The sequence below is a fragment of the Dioscorea cayenensis genome, chromosome 26, assembly GCF_009730915.1.
Source record: "Dioscorea cayenensis subsp. rotundata cultivar TDr96_F1 chromosome 26, TDr96_F1_v2_PseudoChromosome.rev07_lg8_w22 25.fasta, whole genome shotgun sequence".
In the NCBI taxonomy this organism is placed as follows: Eukaryota; Viridiplantae; Streptophyta; class Magnoliopsida; order Dioscoreales; family Dioscoreaceae; genus Dioscorea; species Dioscorea cayenensis.
Window position 1 is genome coordinate 106,315 of NC_052496.1, and position 21,751 is coordinate 128,065.

At 32.5% G+C, this 21,751-nt stretch overlaps 3 protein-coding genes across 3 annotated transcripts; all 3 read right to left on the minus strand.

Moving 5' to 3' along the window:
- Positions 1–2,315: 2,315 nt before the first annotated feature.
- Positions 2,316–4,776, minus strand: LOC120253063 (transcription initiation factor TFIID subunit 11-like). The gene is made up of 5 exons (XM_039261322.1): positions 4,305–4,776; positions 4,064–4,151; positions 3,344–3,443; positions 2,941–3,088; positions 2,316–2,619 (listed from the first exon to the last, which is right to left on the minus strand). Exons 1-4 carry the CDS (start codon positions 4,583–4,585, stop codon positions 2,961–2,963), a joined length of 597 nt encoding a protein of 198 aa, XP_039117256.1. The 5' UTR covers positions 4,586–4,776; the 3' UTR covers positions 2,316–2,619; positions 2,941–2,960.
- A 4,714-nt stretch (positions 4,777–9,490) lies between these two features.
- LOC120253058 (UPF0678 fatty acid-binding protein-like protein At1g79260) lies at positions 9,491–11,836 on the minus strand. The gene is made up of 3 exons (XM_039261314.1): positions 11,461–11,836; positions 10,545–10,613; positions 9,491–9,753 (listed from the first exon to the last, which is right to left on the minus strand). The coding sequence occupies exons 1-3, from the start codon at positions 11,776–11,778 to the stop codon at positions 9,634–9,636; spliced, it is 507 nt and encodes a 168-aa protein (XP_039117248.1). The 5' UTR covers positions 11,779–11,836; the 3' UTR covers positions 9,491–9,633.
- Positions 11,837–12,095: 259 nt separating this feature from the next.
- On the minus strand, positions 12,096–20,884 carry LOC120253109 (DNA-directed RNA polymerase III subunit rpc3). Its single transcript, XM_039261391.1, has 15 exons — positions 20,796–20,884; positions 20,560–20,707; positions 20,349–20,467; positions 19,604–19,694; positions 19,330–19,475; positions 18,608–18,754; positions 17,933–18,040; positions 16,806–16,905; positions 16,120–16,263; positions 15,981–16,018; positions 15,813–15,905; positions 14,216–14,299; positions 13,209–13,358; positions 12,933–13,051; positions 12,096–12,389 (listed from the first exon to the last, which is right to left on the minus strand). The coding sequence occupies exons 1-14, from the start codon at positions 20,862–20,864 to the stop codon at positions 12,944–12,946; spliced, it is 1,545 nt and encodes a 514-aa protein (XP_039117325.1). The 5' UTR covers positions 20,865–20,884; the 3' UTR covers positions 12,096–12,389; positions 12,933–12,943.
- Positions 20,885–21,751: the final 867 nt, after the last annotated feature.

Sequence of the window (21,751 nt, forward strand, 5' to 3'; positions counted from 1 at the left end):
TAAGTTGCTAAATGATAGTTATCATACCAACAGAAAAAAAAAACCACATATTTTAATCAATTGTGATTTATCCCTTTTTTTAAAAATAGTTGTCATATCAACAAAATAATTTATATGAAAGAAAGACTAAATTTTGGTTCCATTATAGATTTACAAATATATAAAGAATGTAACAAAATTCAATAAACTTGAAATGTAATATAATTTGTTTAACATATTTTATTCTTAATTAAATAAATCTTTTAGGGTGCCATTTTAAATTTTTAACCCTTCTAAATGCATAAAATAGTAATGTTGGACATGAAATGCCACATCAGCTAGTAATACCAAATGTCTACCATGTAGGGTTTAACTTTATCCATCCAAATAAATATTTGACTTGGCTCAATGAAAAATATGAGCTAACATTCATATTTCCTAAATGAAATAGCCAAAAAAAAAAAAAAAAATCTAAGATTCTATTAACAAATTCATCAAATTATGAAGATAAGTAATGTGAATTTAAACCACTTATAAACATTATATTAAGGTTTTGTAAAATCAAGAGGAAATACAGATGATTTTAGTAATAACAACTCAGAATAAATGATAAATACATATGATTTTAGTAATAACAACTCAGAATTGTTTATTGGTGAGTGATTATACATTTTATTACAAAAAGATTGAGTAGATAGGTACATAAGTTTAGGAAGTATATTTTCATAGAATTCCAAGAAAAGAACTTCAAAGAAGGCAGCATTTTTCAACTCAAATTTCTTTTCACCAACTTCAAGCTTGATAATATAGACTAATCACTGACTTGTTTTGCTTCCATGAGAAGCATCACCCCAATTATTTTCTCATACTTAATCTTAAATAAATAAATAAATAAATAAAACACATCATTTATATAAGTTAATCATACAAAATATGTACCAACTGGGTTTTTTTTTAACATATATCATTGATTATATAACCACAAAATTTTAAAGCCTTTAATGGAAAAAGAAAAATATTTTTCCAAAAAGTTTCAAGGCATTATGTAAAAAAAAAAAAATGTTTTCATAACTAGATAAGCAGCCATGTATTTCTAAGAATTTGTATTTTAAATAAATAAATAAATAAATAAAAACACAGTTTCTATCTGGCCATTTTCAGATAACAACCAAACTAATTACAATCCAAATATAATAAAAGAGATTACCCCTTTCATGTCATAGTTAAATTTAATGAATAATTAAAACTAATGAAGACAATTCAACATTTACCATTAATGCATGCACACAAATACTATTCCAGGGGTATAAGCAATTTTGAAATCTTCCAGGGTTTGACATGCAAATGGCTTAAAGGTAAAGGAAAACAAAAAACAAAGTTTTTTTCTCTACCACTTGTTTCCATAGTACATGCATTATAAAGGCTTTTCCTATGAACTATAAAAGGGTTCATAGGTTCTGCAGATCACTTCATTGGAATGGACATCCTTAATAGTGTGAGAGCAGTTGATCATCTGAAGGTGTTGACAAAACCTAGAAATGGAATCACAGATTCACAAAGAAACCCTATTATGGTAACCTAGGGTTTATACTCCACAAGAATTAAGAATACACTACTTTCTCATAAAGTTCCACTGCACTTCACTGTTAAGAAACAATCCTTACAGAAAAACTATGTGACAGAAAGTATCTTGATAAATTATCAATTAAACAAAAGAACAAACAAAGAACACAATTCTGTAAAATGAGTGAATTCACTTGTGAATAACAATTCTGTAATTGCATATACAGCATAAATCATATCACATTTAAAAATGCAAATATGAGAATCAATTCAAACATGCAACATAATGCCATGCATGATGCTGAGACAACGTTGTATGAAAATGGCCGGCAAAATTGACACAATGCAAAGGATTAAAGAAGAACTATGACTAACTATGAGACTAAGCTTTAGTCTATGAGAAGCAAGAATTATGCCTAGAAAGAACGGAAGTGTATGTAGATTTCATTGAGAATGAGACCTAAGATGATGCTTCACTTCACATCAAATGATTAAAGATTGCTTGAAAGCACCCACTAAACACTGGTGTTGGATTCTTGTACCTGAGTTTTAACTTCAAACTTAAGCTTACTTGCGATTGGGAGCACCAAGTAGGTAGGTAGGTAGGTTTCTCTTGTACCCTAGAGTGAGAAGTGGCAGTTTTAATGCAAGATCTTCATAAAAAGAAGCAGACATGTTCTTCATGGAATTCACAAACTAGATCATCTGTCAAGTAAAAGAAGCATATGAAGATCAAGAGTTCTATTCTGATGGTGATGAGACTCAAAAGTGGCTGACTGTTAAACATCCCTTCAATAGCATGCAAGAAAACCAGAGATTCATCTTTGAATGGATTACAATGGAAAAACTCCAAAAGGTAAACTTCTAATTGTTTTGTTCATAGGTTATGCATAGTGCTTAAGTTCTCAGGATTGATATTAGCTGAATAGAGGTGACGAACTTTACTTCTTGGTCAGTTATTCTAGCATAGGCTGTGCATAGAGGATTCCACGTCCATACCCTGTAAGTTCAATTGCATATCCAGTCTCAACTCCCACAAGAAAAGTGACCATTAGAGGTATAGATAACCAGGAGCACCTGAAAATTCCACAAATACATCTGTAATAAGACATGAGAGATTGAATATGATTACTGATAATATATAGTGATCTAATTTCAGAAAAGCCGCCAACAGAAACTAGAAATATATCAGCTATTTTCCAATTGATGGAAAATACGCTAAAGAAAATAGGGATATTAAAGAAAAACTTGTGATATTAACCAGACCATTGCTGCCCATTATTACCCTCACAGACCAAAGGTATAGACCATAATATCTTTCCACGGCAAAATATCAGAGTTAGCATATCCGCAATCTTTGATTTGACCAAGGTAGCATCAGAAAAACAGAAATCTCACCTGATGGTCAGGTTTGAAACCTAAACAAAAAGCCTGGGTACTGATCGCTTTGGAATTTTCCCTTCAAGTCTCAATCTCCTATATGCTTCACGAATATGGCATGGCCTAATGGGCCCACAATCTTTCCTTTCTGTCATTACCATGCGAGCTGCATTGCATATAATAAAGTTAAAGATAAACAAAAAGCTGCAACAAATTAGATTTTCAGTAAAATGATTACTCATTCTGTTGTTAACACATTATTTATGAAAAAAGATGCTTTTTCTAGGTATTAACATTCTGCAACAGAAATTGTTGGTTGAATTCATGGAGGAGAAATACATATGAAAAGTAAGAGAAATATATGTCAATCCTACATTTGATTAATACATAATCATAAAACTACTGAACAGTTCTAACTTGCCTGTCTCGATCAGCTCCCCGACAAACATTTTTGCTATTCCTGAAACAACAATTGTCATGGGTATTGAAATTTTTTGACTTCCTGTGATGCCTGCTAATATCTGTAGTTAAAACAGACATAAGACACAGCAAGAGTAAGTTGAGGTATACAAAGCACAGGAACATGTAATCGCTTCAAAAGTTAACAGGCAATCAACCACCATATAGTAATGGGAATAAAAACTCAGATCCCAGAAATCATATGTACTGCGGCATTTCTATCCAAAAAAGAAATTCATACTCTTTGATGAACATAATAGGGACAGAATAGTCCTTAAACTAAGATTCTTTGTTTAATTTAGTCCCTTAAAGTGCACTTAGATTAAGGACTAAAAGGGCACTTTGTCCTCTCTATATACTTTCATAAAAGTAGCTCCATATATATATATATATATATATATATATATATACTTCAGATAGAAGCTAAGTAGAAAAGAACTGTGATATCTTTTATTTAATCTAACTGTTATAGTAATGCAATTTACATGGAATTCTATAAAAAGTTAACCTCCTCTCAACCCCTCTAGTCTCCATTGTCAAATATCAAACGATAAATTCCCATTATCCAAATTACAGTTTGAAAGCATCAACCACTCAAATTCAAACACAAAACTAACATCTATAATCACTGGTACAGAGACTATCTCAAATAAAGAAACAAAAATTAAAAGCAAAAGCATACCCTTTTCATGGTGGACTTCTGAAATCCAGACCTCCTGAATGACTCATAGCGACTCATTTGCTCCTCTGTGAACTGCGACAGGATCGCCCTGACATCAAAATTCAACCAAAATAAGCAACCATTACGAGAAAATTCCATTCAAATGCATCAAAGATAAAAAATTTCTCCCAATAAAACACAATAAACAAGATTTCAGCCTAAACTCAGACAATGAGGGGAATTAGAGGTTCCGGAAATCAACTGCATCTTGGCCATCTTGTCAGGGTCTCCGCCTGGGGGGAACTTGCCGAGCTCTACGTCCATATTATCATCCTCATCCTCGTCGTCTTCCTCTTTTCCGCGTCCTCCTCCAACGCCGGCGCCATTGGACGACGGAGGCGCGGATGGCCCACCAGGCTGTGAACGCGCATCGAGGTCCTCCTCATCGGCATCAGCAGCGAAAGGAGCCTCGTCTTCCGGCGGGATCGGGGACTCCGGTGGCGACTCCTGCTCCTCCGCCGCCGCTTCGAAAGGGTCCTTCATCGCGGCCAACGAACTCGAAAACTCGCGGGCGAACAAGACGATGAACCAATGTTGAAAAGGAGCCTTGCTGGACCCGATAACCCGAAATATACGGAACCCGATCCGATAACCTCTGACCCGGATCCGAAACTTAAGATTTAAATTTTGTTTATTACACCCTTCAAAACTAAAGTTGGAATATTTACTGATGTTAATTTTACTCTTTGCGATTATAAGTATTAACTTCAGTTTAACTTTATTCTCTTTTAGAAAATTGTAAGATTTTATATATAATGGATAAATTAGAAATTTATTAAAAAAAAAAGTTGGTACCGACATTTAAAAACAAAGTACAAGAACACAGATAAAATAAAAAAACGACAAAAAAATGATTCACTGGGTGTGTAGCTGTCAGTATAATATTTTTCAACTATGCACTGAGAAAGTTTAACTTTCAATTTTTATATAGTTAAATGATTTAATTATTCGGTCATTGTGGCTATTTTAATGGTTAACAGTTAATTGGTTAATGAATATAGATTTTGTGAGTTAAGAACTTGATTATAAAAAAGGAAAAAACACATTATTATCACTTCAATAATTTTGAGGAAAAAGAAGAAAGAGATAATTTTTTATGTGGGCCTTGAATTGAAGATGTGTGAATAGATTGTTATAAACTTAATATCAGCATCCTTTTAATAGTGGCCATTCATATATATATATATAAATTAGCACAGAGAAATCCTATAATTAATTGTTATATATTTATATAATAAAAGAATTATAAGGGCATCTTATCTTTGGAAGTGGCAAGCATAAATTGGTTGTACTTGTACCTTCCAACCAAAAACAAAGATAGCCTTGAAAGAATATATATATATATATATATAAAGGAAAAGGAAAAAGTAGGCAAGAGAGTGATTTTTAATTTTTCTATTCATGTGTGCTTTTATTATCAACCAATTTTTGTATTTTTTTTACATGCCTTTTCATAATGATAAATAACTGATACAAAACATTAACAATAGATGCTATAATTTTAAGTTGATATATTACAAACGTTATAAGAAGTTAATGTTATATTGTAACACAATTATAAGTTCAGATAATGAAATAAATAAATTAAATAAATATAGAAGATAAATACTTGGAAAATATATAATTCAAATATAAATTTAAATAATAAAAGTGAAATGAAAAGTAATAAGGTAAGATTTATATTGTAAATCCAGAGTTCAAAATGAAATTAAATGCATGTTTATATAAACACAAGCACAGTTAAAAAACTTGTTGCGGGCAGCGTGGATCGAACACGAGGTGTGTCACAGGTTGAAACAATTTATATCAAGTATTTAAATTAATGATAAATACATTTTATATTAATTAATTACCCAACAATAAATAAAACCAATGAGTAAATATTATTTGGTCACTTTCTCACAATGGATCAAACTTGGCAACTAAGCTTCAATCACCCTAATCTAATCCTAACCTTAATCAAACATTTTTATTTTTGACAAAGATGACAAGCACAGCCTCACAAGAGGGTATGTATTAAAAGACAACCGGATACAGTGGTGCATCACTTACAGTGATTTAAATACTCTTTAGGGGTTTATTAACTCGGTTATAACAATTAGAGTCATACCATGTGCACATCCAAATAATATTTAAAAAACTAAACCGAGTTAATAAATATCTTTGCCATGCAATATAGAGGGGAAGAAAACAATATCCTCTTACAGAGGACCTGTGAGAATGGACAATGTTAATATAGTATTTATACAAAATTCTATAGTATATGCATAGTACTATAAACAGTATTATCTACCCAAGGATTCGATCACGGGTTTGGTCATTCACCATTATCATAACATTCCACTATATAAAATAATAATTTTTTATTTATAAAGATGATAAATTTCAAAATTTATTTAAAAAAACAAGAAAAACAAAAAAAAAAATTAATTCAAATAGTTTTTTTTTTTCTCTAGTCACTATTTCTATTCCTTTTCATTTCATATATATAATTTAAGATAAATAAAATTAATATAAAAAATAAATAAAACTCTATAACTTTTGTAAATATTTACTTGATAGATATCCATAACTTTTTCATTTCATATATATCTATTTCCATACTTATCACCTTTCCTATAAAAGAGTAAAATTTTATTTCCCTCTCAAATTTAAGTTGGTTGGAAACTTTGGAATCCCTTTCCACTCAAGTCACTTGTCTTAGTTGTGTATATTTATTAAAAACAAATAAATAAATAAATAATTAAAAATATTGCCCACAATTAAAATAACAAGGGCATTATAGTAATTCCACAAGGTATGATCAGTGTGCTTAGGTATGCCTTCCTCTCCTATATTTGCAACCCAATGCTCCATTCTTATCTTCACAGAGCTTTCATTTGCCAACTTTTTTCAAGATCAAAACAAAGAGAAAACCAAAACAGGTATTCTTCTAACTTCTCTCTTTGGTTTTATTTTTTTCCTTCATTTATTTCTTCTACAAAATTAATAAAAACTTTATACTTGTTTTCTCTTATTAAGTAAAGATAATCAAGAGAGGAAAACATGGGTTATTGGAAAAACAAACTTCTTCCAAAAATCAAGAAGGTTTTTGGTCCCAAAAAACCTTCAGAAACAACAGAGGAAGTGAAGGTGGGTGAAGAGAAGAAGAAAGAAATTGAGAAGGTGGATGAGTCTATCCCTCCTCCACCTCCTGCTGTTGTTGCTGTTGAGGAAGCTCCCAAGGCTTGATGAATGATGATCAACTCTTTTCTTATTATTATTATTACTTAAAATTATATTCAAGTTGTGTTTTGTTTTCATGGTGGCTGGTTGTTTACATGTGAAGAAGTGATGAGTTTGTTTTATTTTATTTTATTTTTTTCTTTATTTTTTGTAATGGATGTGTATCAGTGTAAATTAAGAAGAGAGTGGATTTGTTTTATTTATGGGTGTTTTTATTTAATTATAAGTTTGGTTGATGTTTAACTGTTATGGATTGGTATTATCATGTAGTCATTGTGATTCTTTTTTAACTTTTCAAAGAGTTGGGTCCATGGACTTGAAAAAAGTGGGATTAGGACAAGATTCTGAGTTTTGTACAATAAAATATATAGAGCTTTATTAGTGTAAAATGAAATATATATGATAATTAATTTTTGTAAGTTTTGAAAGTGGCAATCAAAGTGGGCCATGAAGACATCATTGATAAGAATAGTAAGTTAATTGTTCAAAGGACTAATTAAGCACGCAAAGAAGGAAAGGGACATTGTGTTATTATGAAATCTATTTTTTCTTTTTTTTCTTTTTTTGAGAAGATAAGTGAGTGGTTACCCTCACGCAACAACGCCTTCAAATATCTTATTAATGCCTTTTTTTTTAAAATAAAAATAAAAATAATAATTAGTATATTTTTCTTTAATTTTTAATTTTAGATGTTGGTCCAACATTCATTATTTTGTTTGATTTTGAACCCTACAAAGGGTGGTTATAGTGTCCAGAATCAAATTAAATGCCTACCAATTATTTTTTAAAATTTTTATTAATATTAATAATTAACTATTATTATAAAAATGATTTAAAGCCATAGTTTTTTTTTTTTTTAGTCTTTTGGCATGAAATTTATTACTTAGTGTGTTGGTGTTTTTCTTCAAATACGGTTCGAACCATTGATTGAGGTATTAACTTTTCAATTGTGCACATTAATAACATAATTTATCCATTCTATTAATAAATAAGTAAATATTTAGGATATAAACAAAATTTACAACATAATTGAAGGAGTAATTTGAAATATAAATACTTTTTCTAATTTAGAAGCTAAATCAATGCTGCTAAACTTAGCCTTAATATTTATAAACAACAATGACGGGATTGGACTGCAGTTTTTAAAAAAAGGTAAAAATGGCAAGTTAGACATGCGCATGAGGTGTTTGTGAAAATGCCGAGCTGGACATGCGCATGAGTTGTTTGTGAAAATGCGGAGCTGAGCTGGAGATGCGCGCGTGAGAAAGTGCATGAGAAGTGGTAGGAATGGATTATGAGGTGGGAAGGAGGGGACAGAGAGGACTATCAGTTCCGAGTGTTGCGGCGGCAAAGGCATCATTATAACTTGTTAGGTAGAACCAGGGAGGTAGTAGGTACAAGGGGAGAACAGCACCATAACACTAAACCAGGAGGCCACTCAGGCATACCAGGCCTGGCCCTATGTTTTTCTCTTGTCCCTTCCTTTTTCTCTGGTTTTTCTTTTTTATATATATATATATATTTAATTAATTATGATCTACATGTATATATTTTCACAAATTCTCATTATTGTTTATATATATATATATATATAACTTTAAAAAAAATATAAAAAGTAAATGGGAATACAACTGGCTTAGTGAATACGTCTGAGTGATCACCAACAATTGATCTCTTAGCTTTAGTATATCCACCTTTATTAGATTTGTTCTTCATAATTCTCCTATTTTATTTGTCTTTATTATTTCCCTAGTTTTGTCTCTTTATACTTTTATTTGTATCACTTGCTTTTCTTTTAACAAAATTGTAATTTATTTATTTTAAAAAAAATTATATGCACATTTATTAAACATTATTATTATTATTATTTTAAGTTTAGAGATCAAAATAATGCTATTGTTATTAAATACTATGTCAATCAAAGGTGTTTAAAGCATGAACTAATATTGCACTTACACCTAATTTTGTAAAAAACAAAAGTTTTCTGATCCTGGGCATATAACATTGGATAAAATGTCTCTCTTCTAACATGATTTAAATAATTTTATTAATACTCATTATTAATTTTAATAAAATTTTCAAAAAATTAAATACAATTCAAGATGGGAAAATTTTGTTTTAATTAATGTTAATTAAATCATCTCAAACTTGGATTAACTAGAATAACTAAAGTTCAGAATTAGAGAACCTTTATAGTTTATTCCTTAGGCCAGGTATTCAAAATACCTAAAAACACAACTGTAGCTTCCAGCCAATACATCACAAATAAAGGTGTAGCATTGTTCCTCTAGTGGGTCATATATATATTAAAGCTTCTTGAGAAGGGCTTTAAGATGAGGTTGAAGGCTTGTTAACTGTGTTGCCATCTGAACTACATAAGACAACTCACCGTTTGTCACTGTAAAAACCCTAGTTATGTCCTTCACCTGCAAAGATAAAAGTTTCTAAGTCACCATGTCATGTTATGGAAAAACTTGCATTCAGATTGACAATTTATGATTTATTGATAAAGAATTTATTAGTCCATCTAGAATTGATAAGCTGGAATTAACTACTGATCAAGAGGTAACTATTTATGATTCAGATTTTCATGTTTGATGGAGGTCATCTTACCAAAGAAGTACTGATATTAGTCAAATTCTTCGGAGAATTAAAACTAACAAGCATATTGAATGACAAGACAAGCAAAGCAGAATTGTCAGATTGATTAGTGACTCTTAAATCATAATTTGGTCCTTTGTGCCATTGAATCCTCAACAATGCAAGTGCTTTATGATCTGGGCATAACAACCTAATAAAATTTCTTCTGCAATCCGGGTGACTAGCTGTCTTGAGTCCTATTTTTTCCATTTGGACCTTACAATCTTCCCAGAGATTCTTATCAGTGAGTTCACCATCAGAAAAAGAGAACATTATCTTTACATGAAACAGTAATACGTACTCAGATTATGAGTGTTGAATGACCATCCTGAATATTTATGACAGCAAAGCATCAGTTGAGAATAAAAACAATGACCAAAGTTCGCTATTAAAGATGCATTGAATTTTAATCAACATGAAAATGCAAAAACCCCTGATTGTCATGAAAATGGGAATTAGACAAGCTTGTAAATTGCTGAATATATAGCAGTGCATAGTCTCTCAGTATAGACAATGAAATAAATTGCTAATAATATAGATAAAAAAATCCTTCACAAGGATATATATATATATATACCTTTGATGCATTCCCAACAAGTTCACTTTTGAGAGTCACAATCTTATTTTCAGCATCATATGAACCTTTCTGCATTTCAAAAGAAACAATGAATGCAGTATATAATTCAAAATAGACTCAAAGAGTGACAAAGTATTGCCAAAGTCATCAATATTCACGGACAGTAAAATAGAAGTGCAATTGCTTAGGTTCAGATTCTAGATACCCAAAGATTGGAACATGTTTTGCCCATTTGCATAGAGATTAAATAAAGAACTAGAAATGTAAATTTTTTTAAGAGTTTTCTTGATATATAACTCTGTAAAACAGCTCAATTCAGTTGCATAATTATCATCTCAAGGTTTGTGATAGCATATACTTTTACAACCCTAATATTCATATTTCACAGCAACTTGCCATTAATTTTTTTAGGAAAGTGGATAAACCACTAATTTATTAAAAAAAATAGCAATAACAAAACATCGGCATGACCAAGAGAAAACACACAAACACACAACATAGAGCCAGTAGTAGAAAAAAGAAGTACAAATAAGACAAAAAAGCAAAATAACACTGGGAAACAGCCACCAGAAGTGATACTAGCCCATACCAACAAGCTGGAAAAACAAGCAAAAACAAGAGAAAAGAAACATCTAAGCCGGCAACTTGGCATTATAGAATGTTATAGTTGCATTGATATTTAGAAAATTTCAGTAATTTCCTTCTTGTAAACTGATTACAAACTTGAAATTTTATCAATAAATTAAATTCTCAATCTCGTTAATCAAAACACAAGAAATCAACAATGATGCCAATTTCTCGAATAAATCCAAACTCGCGCACAAATTGGAGCTGAATCAACAGTAGAAACTAAGAAAGTATCAATAAGATTGAGGATTTATCTACAAAGCTCTGGAGTAAAGGGAATGGAAAGTACCTGAACCTCAACGAGACCTGTGCTCTGAGCGATGACGACGTCGATGGAGCCATCAGGACGAGGGCGCCAATACCCGCTCTCGGCGTGCATCGGCTCACCGGAGGCCAGCTTCCATGTCTTCTGGGAATAGGAAATCACCGGCTTGCCGGAGTGGGAGAAGACGAGCTCTTCTCCATAGCTGAAGGAGTTGATGGTCGGATAACCACCCTCCCCTTCACCTCGCCATTTTCCAAGCAAGTACTCGAGAGGGGCTACCAATGGGTGAACCGGCGGTGGTGATCTCGCCGGAGAATCGGAGCCGCCGGCGATCCTCTCCATTGCTCTCTCTCTCTCTCTCTCTCTCTCTCTCTCTCTCTAGTAGCCCTGCGACTTGCGAGCACATGGTCGTCTATCTCAGCAGCTTTAATCTCAACTGCCGGCCCTTGATGAACCAATACGATACCGACACGTGGAACAGGCAATAGATAAAGGTCAACTAGAAGCGCGATATATTCAGATAAAATAATTAACTCTGATTTTTTAACAAGAGAATAATTCATCAAACGTTATTATCTGATTATTTTTTTTAAATGAGGATAAATACTATAATTACCATGGTTATTCTGTTAATAAATTGGAATAAATCCTTTAACGAATGCAATATGAAATATAGCCACGTATCAAAATTTTGGGTTTTAAGTTATACACAAATCACAATTGTCAATATTTAATGACTCACTAGAACGGAGGAAACACCAGAAATACATAACAAGTATAATTTAAAATTGTAACTATGAAAAAGAAAAAGGGAAAAAAAAAAAAACAAAAAAACAAAATGTTTCTCATGGGTTAACTGATGCCATGTCTAACCATGTTTGCCAAATGGCATGAGTCAGGGGATCCACTGGTCCCCTTTGTTTTGTATCTTGCCAGCATGCTGACCTAGTGACCTGCAATGGAAAACACATATCAGCTCACAATAATCTCTTTGTGGATATATATATGTATATCCCATCAAACCAATAACTGCAGAAGTAGCATCTACAAAAGGATTTAAGTGTTCAGATGTAGAAAAAATGCAAACTTTCTTTGGACATCTTTGGGATGATTTATTTAATACCAACATCCAAATTGACTTCTCTGGGACAATTCATTCAAGGGTATCAATACTTGAGCTATTAGTTTTAAGTAGTGAGGAAGATATATAAAAAGGAAGTTGATGTAAATGAAGCATCAGAATGACTTTTCAGACAATGAAACTCAACAGCATCAGTGACAACAAGAGCACAAATTGTGATTGAATTGCAGGCATCAGGTTATTCAAAATGCTTCTTGAAGAATTGGTAAAACTTATAATAGAGTTGATGCTTATAATTGGTGCAAATGCAAAGTGCATATCCCAAGCAGGAAAACTCAAATGGAGCATATATTGATCATGCGCATTAAGTGATTGTTTCGCTGGTGAGTAACAAGAATGCAAGAGTTGATAATACCTGTGATGCTGTTAAAAATCATGGAAAAGCATTAGCGCATCATCAAGCTTTAGAAGAGAAGATTCTAATATCAATCGACCCTTCTGCAACCGCTGGCGTTTTGCCTTGTCCTGCAACGCCTGTCAAAAGGGAAGAACTCGTATGAATTTGAATTTAATGTGTCATACTTGTGAATAAAATGGTATTTGAGTTTCTATTAATTAGGTTAGTAGGGAAAAAATAAATGATCCTGAAAAACACTAAGCCTGATAATCAAATTTGTATGAAATTCCTGACCTCTTGTTCTTGTTCTAATATATGAGCAATCTTTTGACTTAGATTTAAAGCAGCATGGTACATGTCATCCAGAATGTGTACACAGAGTTCATCCCAGTTCACACGCCATAGAAAATGTTGTGTGGTTCCACTTCCCTGAGCGATTGCTTTCTAAAAGAAATGAAGAAACAAAAGTTTTGTTTAGTTCCATAAAATCAATCCTTGACAGATAATAGTTAAATTAAAAGACAAGTATCATCTTTGGAAACAATAATAGCATAGGGGTATGAAGAGAAGAAAGAGAAGACAAAAAGAGCATATCTCTTTTAAGTGTAATTGCAAACTGTTGTATCAGCATTTCATCTAGACACGGTTCAGATACCTGTTTGTAAGTGTTCTGAGCTGATCAGAACAAGAAACATCTGAGATGACAAATGGGTGCCACAGACAATTATTATCAAAGCTGACATGATAGAACCGTTAAATTCAAGCAACTCATATATGAGCTGATGGGACATCTCTGAAACCACATTTCTAAATAATAATAATTAAAAAAAAAAAAAGAATATTTGTGTGTGAACTGGTGAATAAACATAAAATGGTTTCTTCTCCTTGACCTTTGATAAGCTATTCTTGTATCAATGTCTCTGCTGAATGATTATTTGTTTATATAACATCATTGACCAACAACAGCTGCTTTTTCTATCAGACAACCTTGCAATGAAAGAATCTTATGTCAAACCAACCAAAACCTATTCTATATTGCTCGGCAAGAAATGACAGATGGACACAGAATATAATTGATCACTGAGTCCAACATGAAAAGACCATAGTTTAGTGAATATTGTTTGAATCATTAGGATTTGCATAAGTCACCGGCATTCATATTCTGATCATATAAAACAGACCCTTATCACTTTTAAGGCCATAAACATGCAACCATCAGATAAAAACTGATACTATCTAAACTGACGTAGAAAATATTGAACTTGGAAATTCAGAAATGCTCAACTGCATTCTTTTCTTACCTTCATCTCCAAGAACTCGTCCTTCCAAAGTTTGAGTAGAATTCCTTGGGTTGTCTTCTTTTCAATTAGTGTAACATCTGAAATCTATCAAAAAGTAGAGAAGGTAAGCATTCTAAGAAAATATAAATTTACTACTCAATGTTACCATGATTTATCATTAAAAAGATGTAATAAGGTGTCTACAACATTTTCCAAATATCAAAAACAAGACATCATAGAACACGAGAATCAAGGACAAACAGACACAGTATAACAGCATGCAGAAAAATCATGCAACACAAAGCAATAGGCAAGAATAATTTATTGAATATTAAAAACATTTGCTGTAAGTACAATTGATCAAACATAAACCTTGGAATGTTCACCAGGTTCAAGATTAAGGGCATTAGACTTTTGATTAATAGGCATACTTTTCTACAATATAAGCGTTAGAGGACCTTGGTGCATTTTCTAACCAGCCTGTGCAAACATATACACCATGTTTGGTTGGCGGATAAGTAGTATTCCCCCAACCAAACAACTTGGGATAAATTATTAACATACTTTTAAACAATTAATTTACAAGTATATTTGATAATTAATTTTAAAATTATTAATATTTATAAATATCTATCATTATTTAAAAAAGTAAAATTTTAATTTTAGAATATTTAGTTTTTATCAGTATTAAATTATTAATTAAGTCAAACTTTGATCAGTCCAAATAAAAGTTTTTCCTCCGACCCACTATTTGGAAAAAAAATTCCTTAACCTCACATTTTTATCACCCAACGAAACATTACCATAAAAATTGGATAATGCAGGAATGCAGCTTTGTGTGTAGTGATTTATGCACATTAAAAAAGTGCTAGTAAGTCCATAAAAGCTGCAATTTACAAATTATACATTGTTTTCAGTACTGTAAGTGCAGAGCGTTTAGTAATTGACGAGATTTTGTCAAATCATGTAACTTATACTATGTCTTGAGAAGCATACACTAAAAGTAGGAAGATTCTCCCATACCCAAATCGCCTATACCCAGCGGGAGTTATTTATATGGAATACATAGTAATTATAGTTCACATGAGATGAGAGCATTTTGGAAAATAGAGATTTGGCAAGCTATCATGGAGCATCCAGCAGTTGAGGTTTGATTCCAACTGGGGTTGGCAAAGGTTATTGTTGTTGGGAACAGGTAATTTGGGTATCGAAACTTAACCCCAGAGACAAAGTTGACTAAACATCATTTCTAGTTATAATGTAGTTGAATAGGAAGGCGCAACAAACAGATATACTTATAATACCATAGAAACATATGATGAGCCTACAGGAAGTAGAGAAAAGTCTGAAACACAAGTGACAGACAATGAATGGCAACACAATAATCCCATAGCAAGTGAGACAGAGAGATGAGATCTGTATCTTTTTAATAAAAGGAGTAAGAACATATTTGCTCTCCTGCTTCCAATTAAAATGGGAGATCACATATTCAAAACTTGAAGCTAAAACAACAACCAACAAAAATCAAACAATTTTATGCGATGTAAATTAGAAATCCAGGACAAGAACCAAAAATATAAAATCAGGAAGAACTCATATTGTGGAAAAAAGTAATTACATGATCTGTTTCTTGTACAACACCTTGCTTGACCAGAAACCTGAATATCCTATGTGCAACTTCACCATATTTTTTTAATACCAGTGCTTCGACCTAAAATACAGAGAACAATGTGCATAAAATATTGCTCCTAAGTAAATATAGCTGATAGAAGTTCAGGGTGTGTACCTCTTCAGTTTGACAGATTTTAATAATGACCTTCAAATCTACAAAGCAGTATATCCTCAGGATGCCAGAGATCAGGAAAAAAATTACTGCAAGTTCGTCACATCAGTAATAATTATAATACACATATAAACTTCATTACCGATTTCATATAACACTCCTGACTCCTTGCTAGATATACTAGAACCAAGCTTTTCAAGAACCACTCTAACATGCTCCATTGTCATTCCAATACCTCCTGGCTTTCCTCTTACTGCTTCAATGATGTTTTCAATTGATGATTGAACTGCAGCAACCGAATCAGACCATAAAAATAGTTCACACAATCAAATGTCTATCAATCACCTCATATGATCTTATAGCATAAAAATTAAGCAAACTCCGCAAACAAATTAATAGAGGAAAATAATAAGAATGCAACAATGTTTATCTATTGACACTCTTGCTACTAGGGAAGAGCCCAGAATCCGCCCACATAAATAAATAAATAAATGCATGAGCCTGATGAAAAACATGGCCACCTGTAATTTATGGGCATGCAATTTTTCCAGGCTTAAGTTGCTAAGATAGCTTAACTAGCCATCAATCATCTTAAAAGTGTACCAATTCCTTGTAAGATAACAACCCCAGTTAACCAAGGGAAAGGTGAACAAGAGATGAAAAGGCATATAGCAATCCTTTCTTCAGAAGAGAAATAAGTATGGCGACATCATTTGCTACCAGTATGCTTTGAAACATGAGGAAAAACCACATCTAACAAACGATTGCCTTAATAGATACAATAAAAGGAATGCCCAGTTCCTTTTTTTAATTTTACATCAAACTCACCGGAATTCTTATTCCCTTCTGATGTATTTGATTCAATCATTGCTTCCAATACAATGCCAGCATCAAGACCGTACCTCGATCTTACATTTGTGGCACACGCCTAAGAGGAAAAGAAGCAAGAGCAGTGAAAACATGGACCATGAAATGACACTAAAGGATGTTCTTGAGATCCTTTATAGTATCCAGCAAGGATGATTAAGATAACCACAAGCATACTAAGTTGGTTAACCACAGACATAAAATTGAATGTTTCTAATTTAATGAATGGAAAGTACAAAATGTTACCAAAAAAAAAAAAAATGAAGCAGCTAGAGCTACCAATAGGAATGAATTCAAATAATTCAAATTTTTGGAAATACCAGGGGAAAAAGGATCCTGCCAAATGATGTAGCTAAACTATTCCTCGCTAATTATATAGACACAAATTATTCGTAAATTTATGTTCTATATGAAGGCAAAACACACCAAAGAAAGGATCAGGATTCAGGGTAGTAAGTTAATGTTTCATCACTATTTTATCTCCACTATTTTTTAGATTTCCCATATTTGTCAATATTCCTCTGAAAGACATAAAAGTGAAATGACCTTGAAAATAGATAATTATAATTAATATTTCTATTTTGTCTATATAGACACAAATTATTCGTAAATTTATGTTCTATATGAAGCCATAACACACCAAAGAAAGGATTAGGATTCAGGGCCGTAAGTTAATGTTTCATCACTATTTTATCTCCACTATTTTTTAGATTTCCCATATTTGTCAATATTCCTCTGAAAAACATAAAAGTGAAATGACCTTGAAAACAAATAATTATAATTAATATTTCTATTTTGTCAAATACAGAGGTGCATACAAATGTAAGAAGTTCAAAGAACAATCAATGCCAGCAGATTTCAAAGAGATGAAAAATAGTATCAATTGGCAAGAATTTGATATGACATGCTATACAGAAATAGCAAATGAGAAGGAAAAATTGTATAATGGATGAAAACACTAAGGAAGAAAGAAGATCTGTAAAACTAAAATTTGTCAAATTTTGAGGACATGTCTATTCCTATTATAGCAGAACAATTGGGAGAAACATCAATGATATTAAAAAATGAGAATGGCTAGAGAATTTAACCTTCTTCTTGAGACAATAAACAAACTTCTCAAAATTCACACGCCAAAGCACTCCACTCTCAACAATCACAGCTTGAGTTTCTTTGTCAATCAAAGCTTCATGCTTCCTCTGTCATAAACAAATTTGTAGATTTACAAAGAATAAGCAAATACCTTAGCAAGTCAAGTTTAACTTCTGTCTCTTTCCCCAAGAAAAAAAGTAACTATGGCAAAAGCAATGAGAATCATCCAATTAGCTAAATTCACACTCTAACTCAAAAAACTAATGGTAGTTATGCCTGAATATAACTTGAGATAATCATACAAATATCCGAATCATTAGAGTGAAACTGCATGCACACTTCCTTAGTTGGCCTATCAAATACCTAAGACCAAACTGCTTAGGTGTAATAAACCTAAATACAGCACAAATAAAGAAAAAAACTAGCTCTGTATAAGCATACTAAGATCATAAGCAATACCTCTACACTAACTCTGTATGAGCATACTAAGATCATAGAGTACAATTTTAGGATATCTTGGTCACATATATTTCACATACTTTATGTATTTTTAACTTTTAAGCACTTCTGATGAACTAACTTTCTTCAAAACCATGCACTACACATTAAAACTTAATTTGGCCAGATGAAACATTTTCAAAAGATAAAATATTCACAATGCTGAGAGCAACAACCTTGTCACCAACTGTATATGAATTATGGCCAGGAGTTTTTGACTCTTCCTCTTCCCCTGTGCTACCAATGGCAGAAAATCTCTCAATTACAGGGAGGGCAGCACCAATCATAGCCAATTCTTCTACAGACAAATTTACTGCATCAGCCTGAAAGAATACCATAATGTTAGCTTCATATTTCAACTGCAGTTGAATACCATGGAACACCAACAACGAGGGTACAAAGCAGTGTAAATCTCAATGTACAGAGCCTAACTTTGAATTTCAAAACAAGATCCTGGCATATGATAAGGAGATAGCCTTACAACAATAATAATTGATAGTATGATTTCAAATGGAACACTACATTGTAAACAAAACTTTTAACATGTTATTCCTCTCAAAATTATGAGCCATGGTCTAAATTCATCCACCAATGTCCAGCTTAGCTTTCTCAAATACTATATGCATTAATCTGGCATTTTGACTTAAATTTCGCAAATAGGATGAGCAAAGCCCACAAATAATTGCCCTTTATTAGCATATTTTGGGTTATAAGAAAAAGATCTATCTACTCTTAAGACAATGGTTGTCATAAATCCCAATCAAGAAATTAAATATTAGATGGATATTTGGAGCCTGAGCAAAGATATTGAATTCACCAATCCAGTTAGTATCTTCAGCAGATCCTTATCGCAAAAACTACTAGCAAATAGTGAAAAATCTCGCAATAATAAACTTAACTTAGACCCACGCCTTTTTGTTGATGTCAATTTATCTTCTTCAGGTGGTGAGATAAATGGTTCAGGCCTTGGGCAGCGCTCCACATAATGTGCACGCACCAGTCTATCAAACTCCGCACGCAAAATATTTTGACTGCTTGTACTTCCTGAATACATGAATTTCATAAGATTGGCTATCAAAATGGGCTATGCTATGGATGGACAGTGACAGTTGACTCATCATAATAATGCTTAGCTACAACTTAAATTCTCAACCTGTGGAACAAAATCAAACCTTCCAATCCTTTTGTCGATGCTTCTCTCTCTGCAAGTTGCTCAAATGTAAGCCTTCCATGTTGGAGTAATCCCTCAAGAAGATTCCTACACTGCAGGAAAAGTAAACATTCCTCTTTACTAGCACTAGAAGGAGATACATCAGATGAGAATGTCCATAAATGAGAAAATAAACAAGGAGATAGCGTTAATAGCATATTTGTTCAAGAAGTTGTATGAATTAAATTTACTTGGCTATGAGACTCATGGTGTCACAAACTCAGCAAAGTGCCAAATTGACCTACAAGGCACAAACAAGTATAATAAAACCAAATACAAAGCCACAAAATCAGTTGTACAAGTTATCCTTCCTGTGTAGTGCATTTACTATGGTCACAGATAAAACCCATACTCCCATTTTTCTTTTCCAACCAAGAACGTATCACATTATAAGTAATGTTGCAACTTGTATTTGTCAAAAACACAATAATAATAAATAAATAATGTTGCAACTTTGCGCACAAACGAGTATAGTAAAAAGATAAATTGGAAAAAAAAAAAAAAACTTTACTTGATATATGTTTCCAAACTCAACCAAATTTGATTCAATCGAAGCTCAGGGCAGTTTTATTGATGATTCCACATTTCTCGTCCCAATTAAGTTTAAATAAATAAACTCCCAATAACAAATGTACCAAATATTTCTTTTTAGTACTTCAATTGTTAGCAATAATCACGATAAAAAAAAAAAAGGAAACATTGCAAACCTGGAGCCCAAGGTCGGCTTGAACAATGGAGAGGAATTTAGAGAACCGAAGCCGGTGGAGGATATTGTCGAACAGGGCCATATACTGCGTCAATGTCCTGATCTCAGCCCCAGAAGCAACTGAAACCAATAAAACCGATCAGAAAACAATACTAAATCCATCTTCTCCTCTGTCCCCGGAATCGATCTATAGAAAACGAAAGAGTACGAACCCGGTCGTGGAATGGAGAAGGCCTGAACGCAGCTGTGCTGGATAAGAACAAGAAGGCAGTTCTTGACCTGCGACGAGGAGAGCTCGGTGAATCGGATGATCTCATGGAGGGAGAGCGTCCCACGGCGGAGGAGACACTCGCAAACCTTCTGCGAGCGCAGAAAGAAGACATCAGAGCGGAGAAATCAGAGAAAGAGGAAGGCAATGGAGGATATATAGAGAGAGAGAGGGACGCACGCCGACGAGGTCGCCAAAGTGGGAGGTGATGAGGCCGGCGGCGAGCCTCAGCCCGTGCTGTGAAACCATTGTTGCGGCGAGCCTCAGCTCTGGGGTTTTTGGAGCAATTGGCGGGTTATATTTTATATATATATATATATATAGCATTAATTAATACATAGTTAAGGGGATTATATATATAATTAATTTTTTTTTTAAAAAAATTGTGACAGCTAATGTAGTATAATTGCATTGTGGGAGTTATTTTTGTCCTATTCGCATCGGATCCTCTGCACACGTGAATAAAAGGACCTAATTTTCTACACACGCTTGCAAAAAAAAAAAAAAGATAAATTTTCTATCATGTTTAAAAAAATCACTTGTCTGTTTTAACTAAATTACATAAATTAAGAAAATTAATTAAAATTATTTAATAATCTAAAATTTATAAAAATTACACTAATTTTTTAAAGCTACTTTTATTTAAAACATGTTTAAGAACAATTTGTAGTTGAATATAATTTATAAAAAATTATAAAATTACATTAAATATGAAAGGTAAATTTTGAAAAAACAATATTTAATACTTTACAAATATTTAAATGGATAAATAAAAATTACAAAAAAAAAGCCTCTAAAATGTGACAAGTAGAAAGAACCGGAGGGGATGCTTAGAAAAGTGATGCATGTACACGTGATTTGTTCATATTTGTTAATATATATATATATTGATAAAGTCGACAAGCGACAAAGCAAATGACAAAATAAACACGGAGGTACATCAGTTACGGTATCTTAACTGACTTTCTAGGACAAACCCCCGCCATCCAACTCTAAAATGGAGATCATATCAAAAGGTATTTATTACACAGAACTCCCACAGAGAACCTTTCAAAGTAGATTGTAATATGAGAGGCTCGAACTTGAGACCTCTTAATCACAAACATGGGTAGTTATTCGTTGACATTTAATTTAAA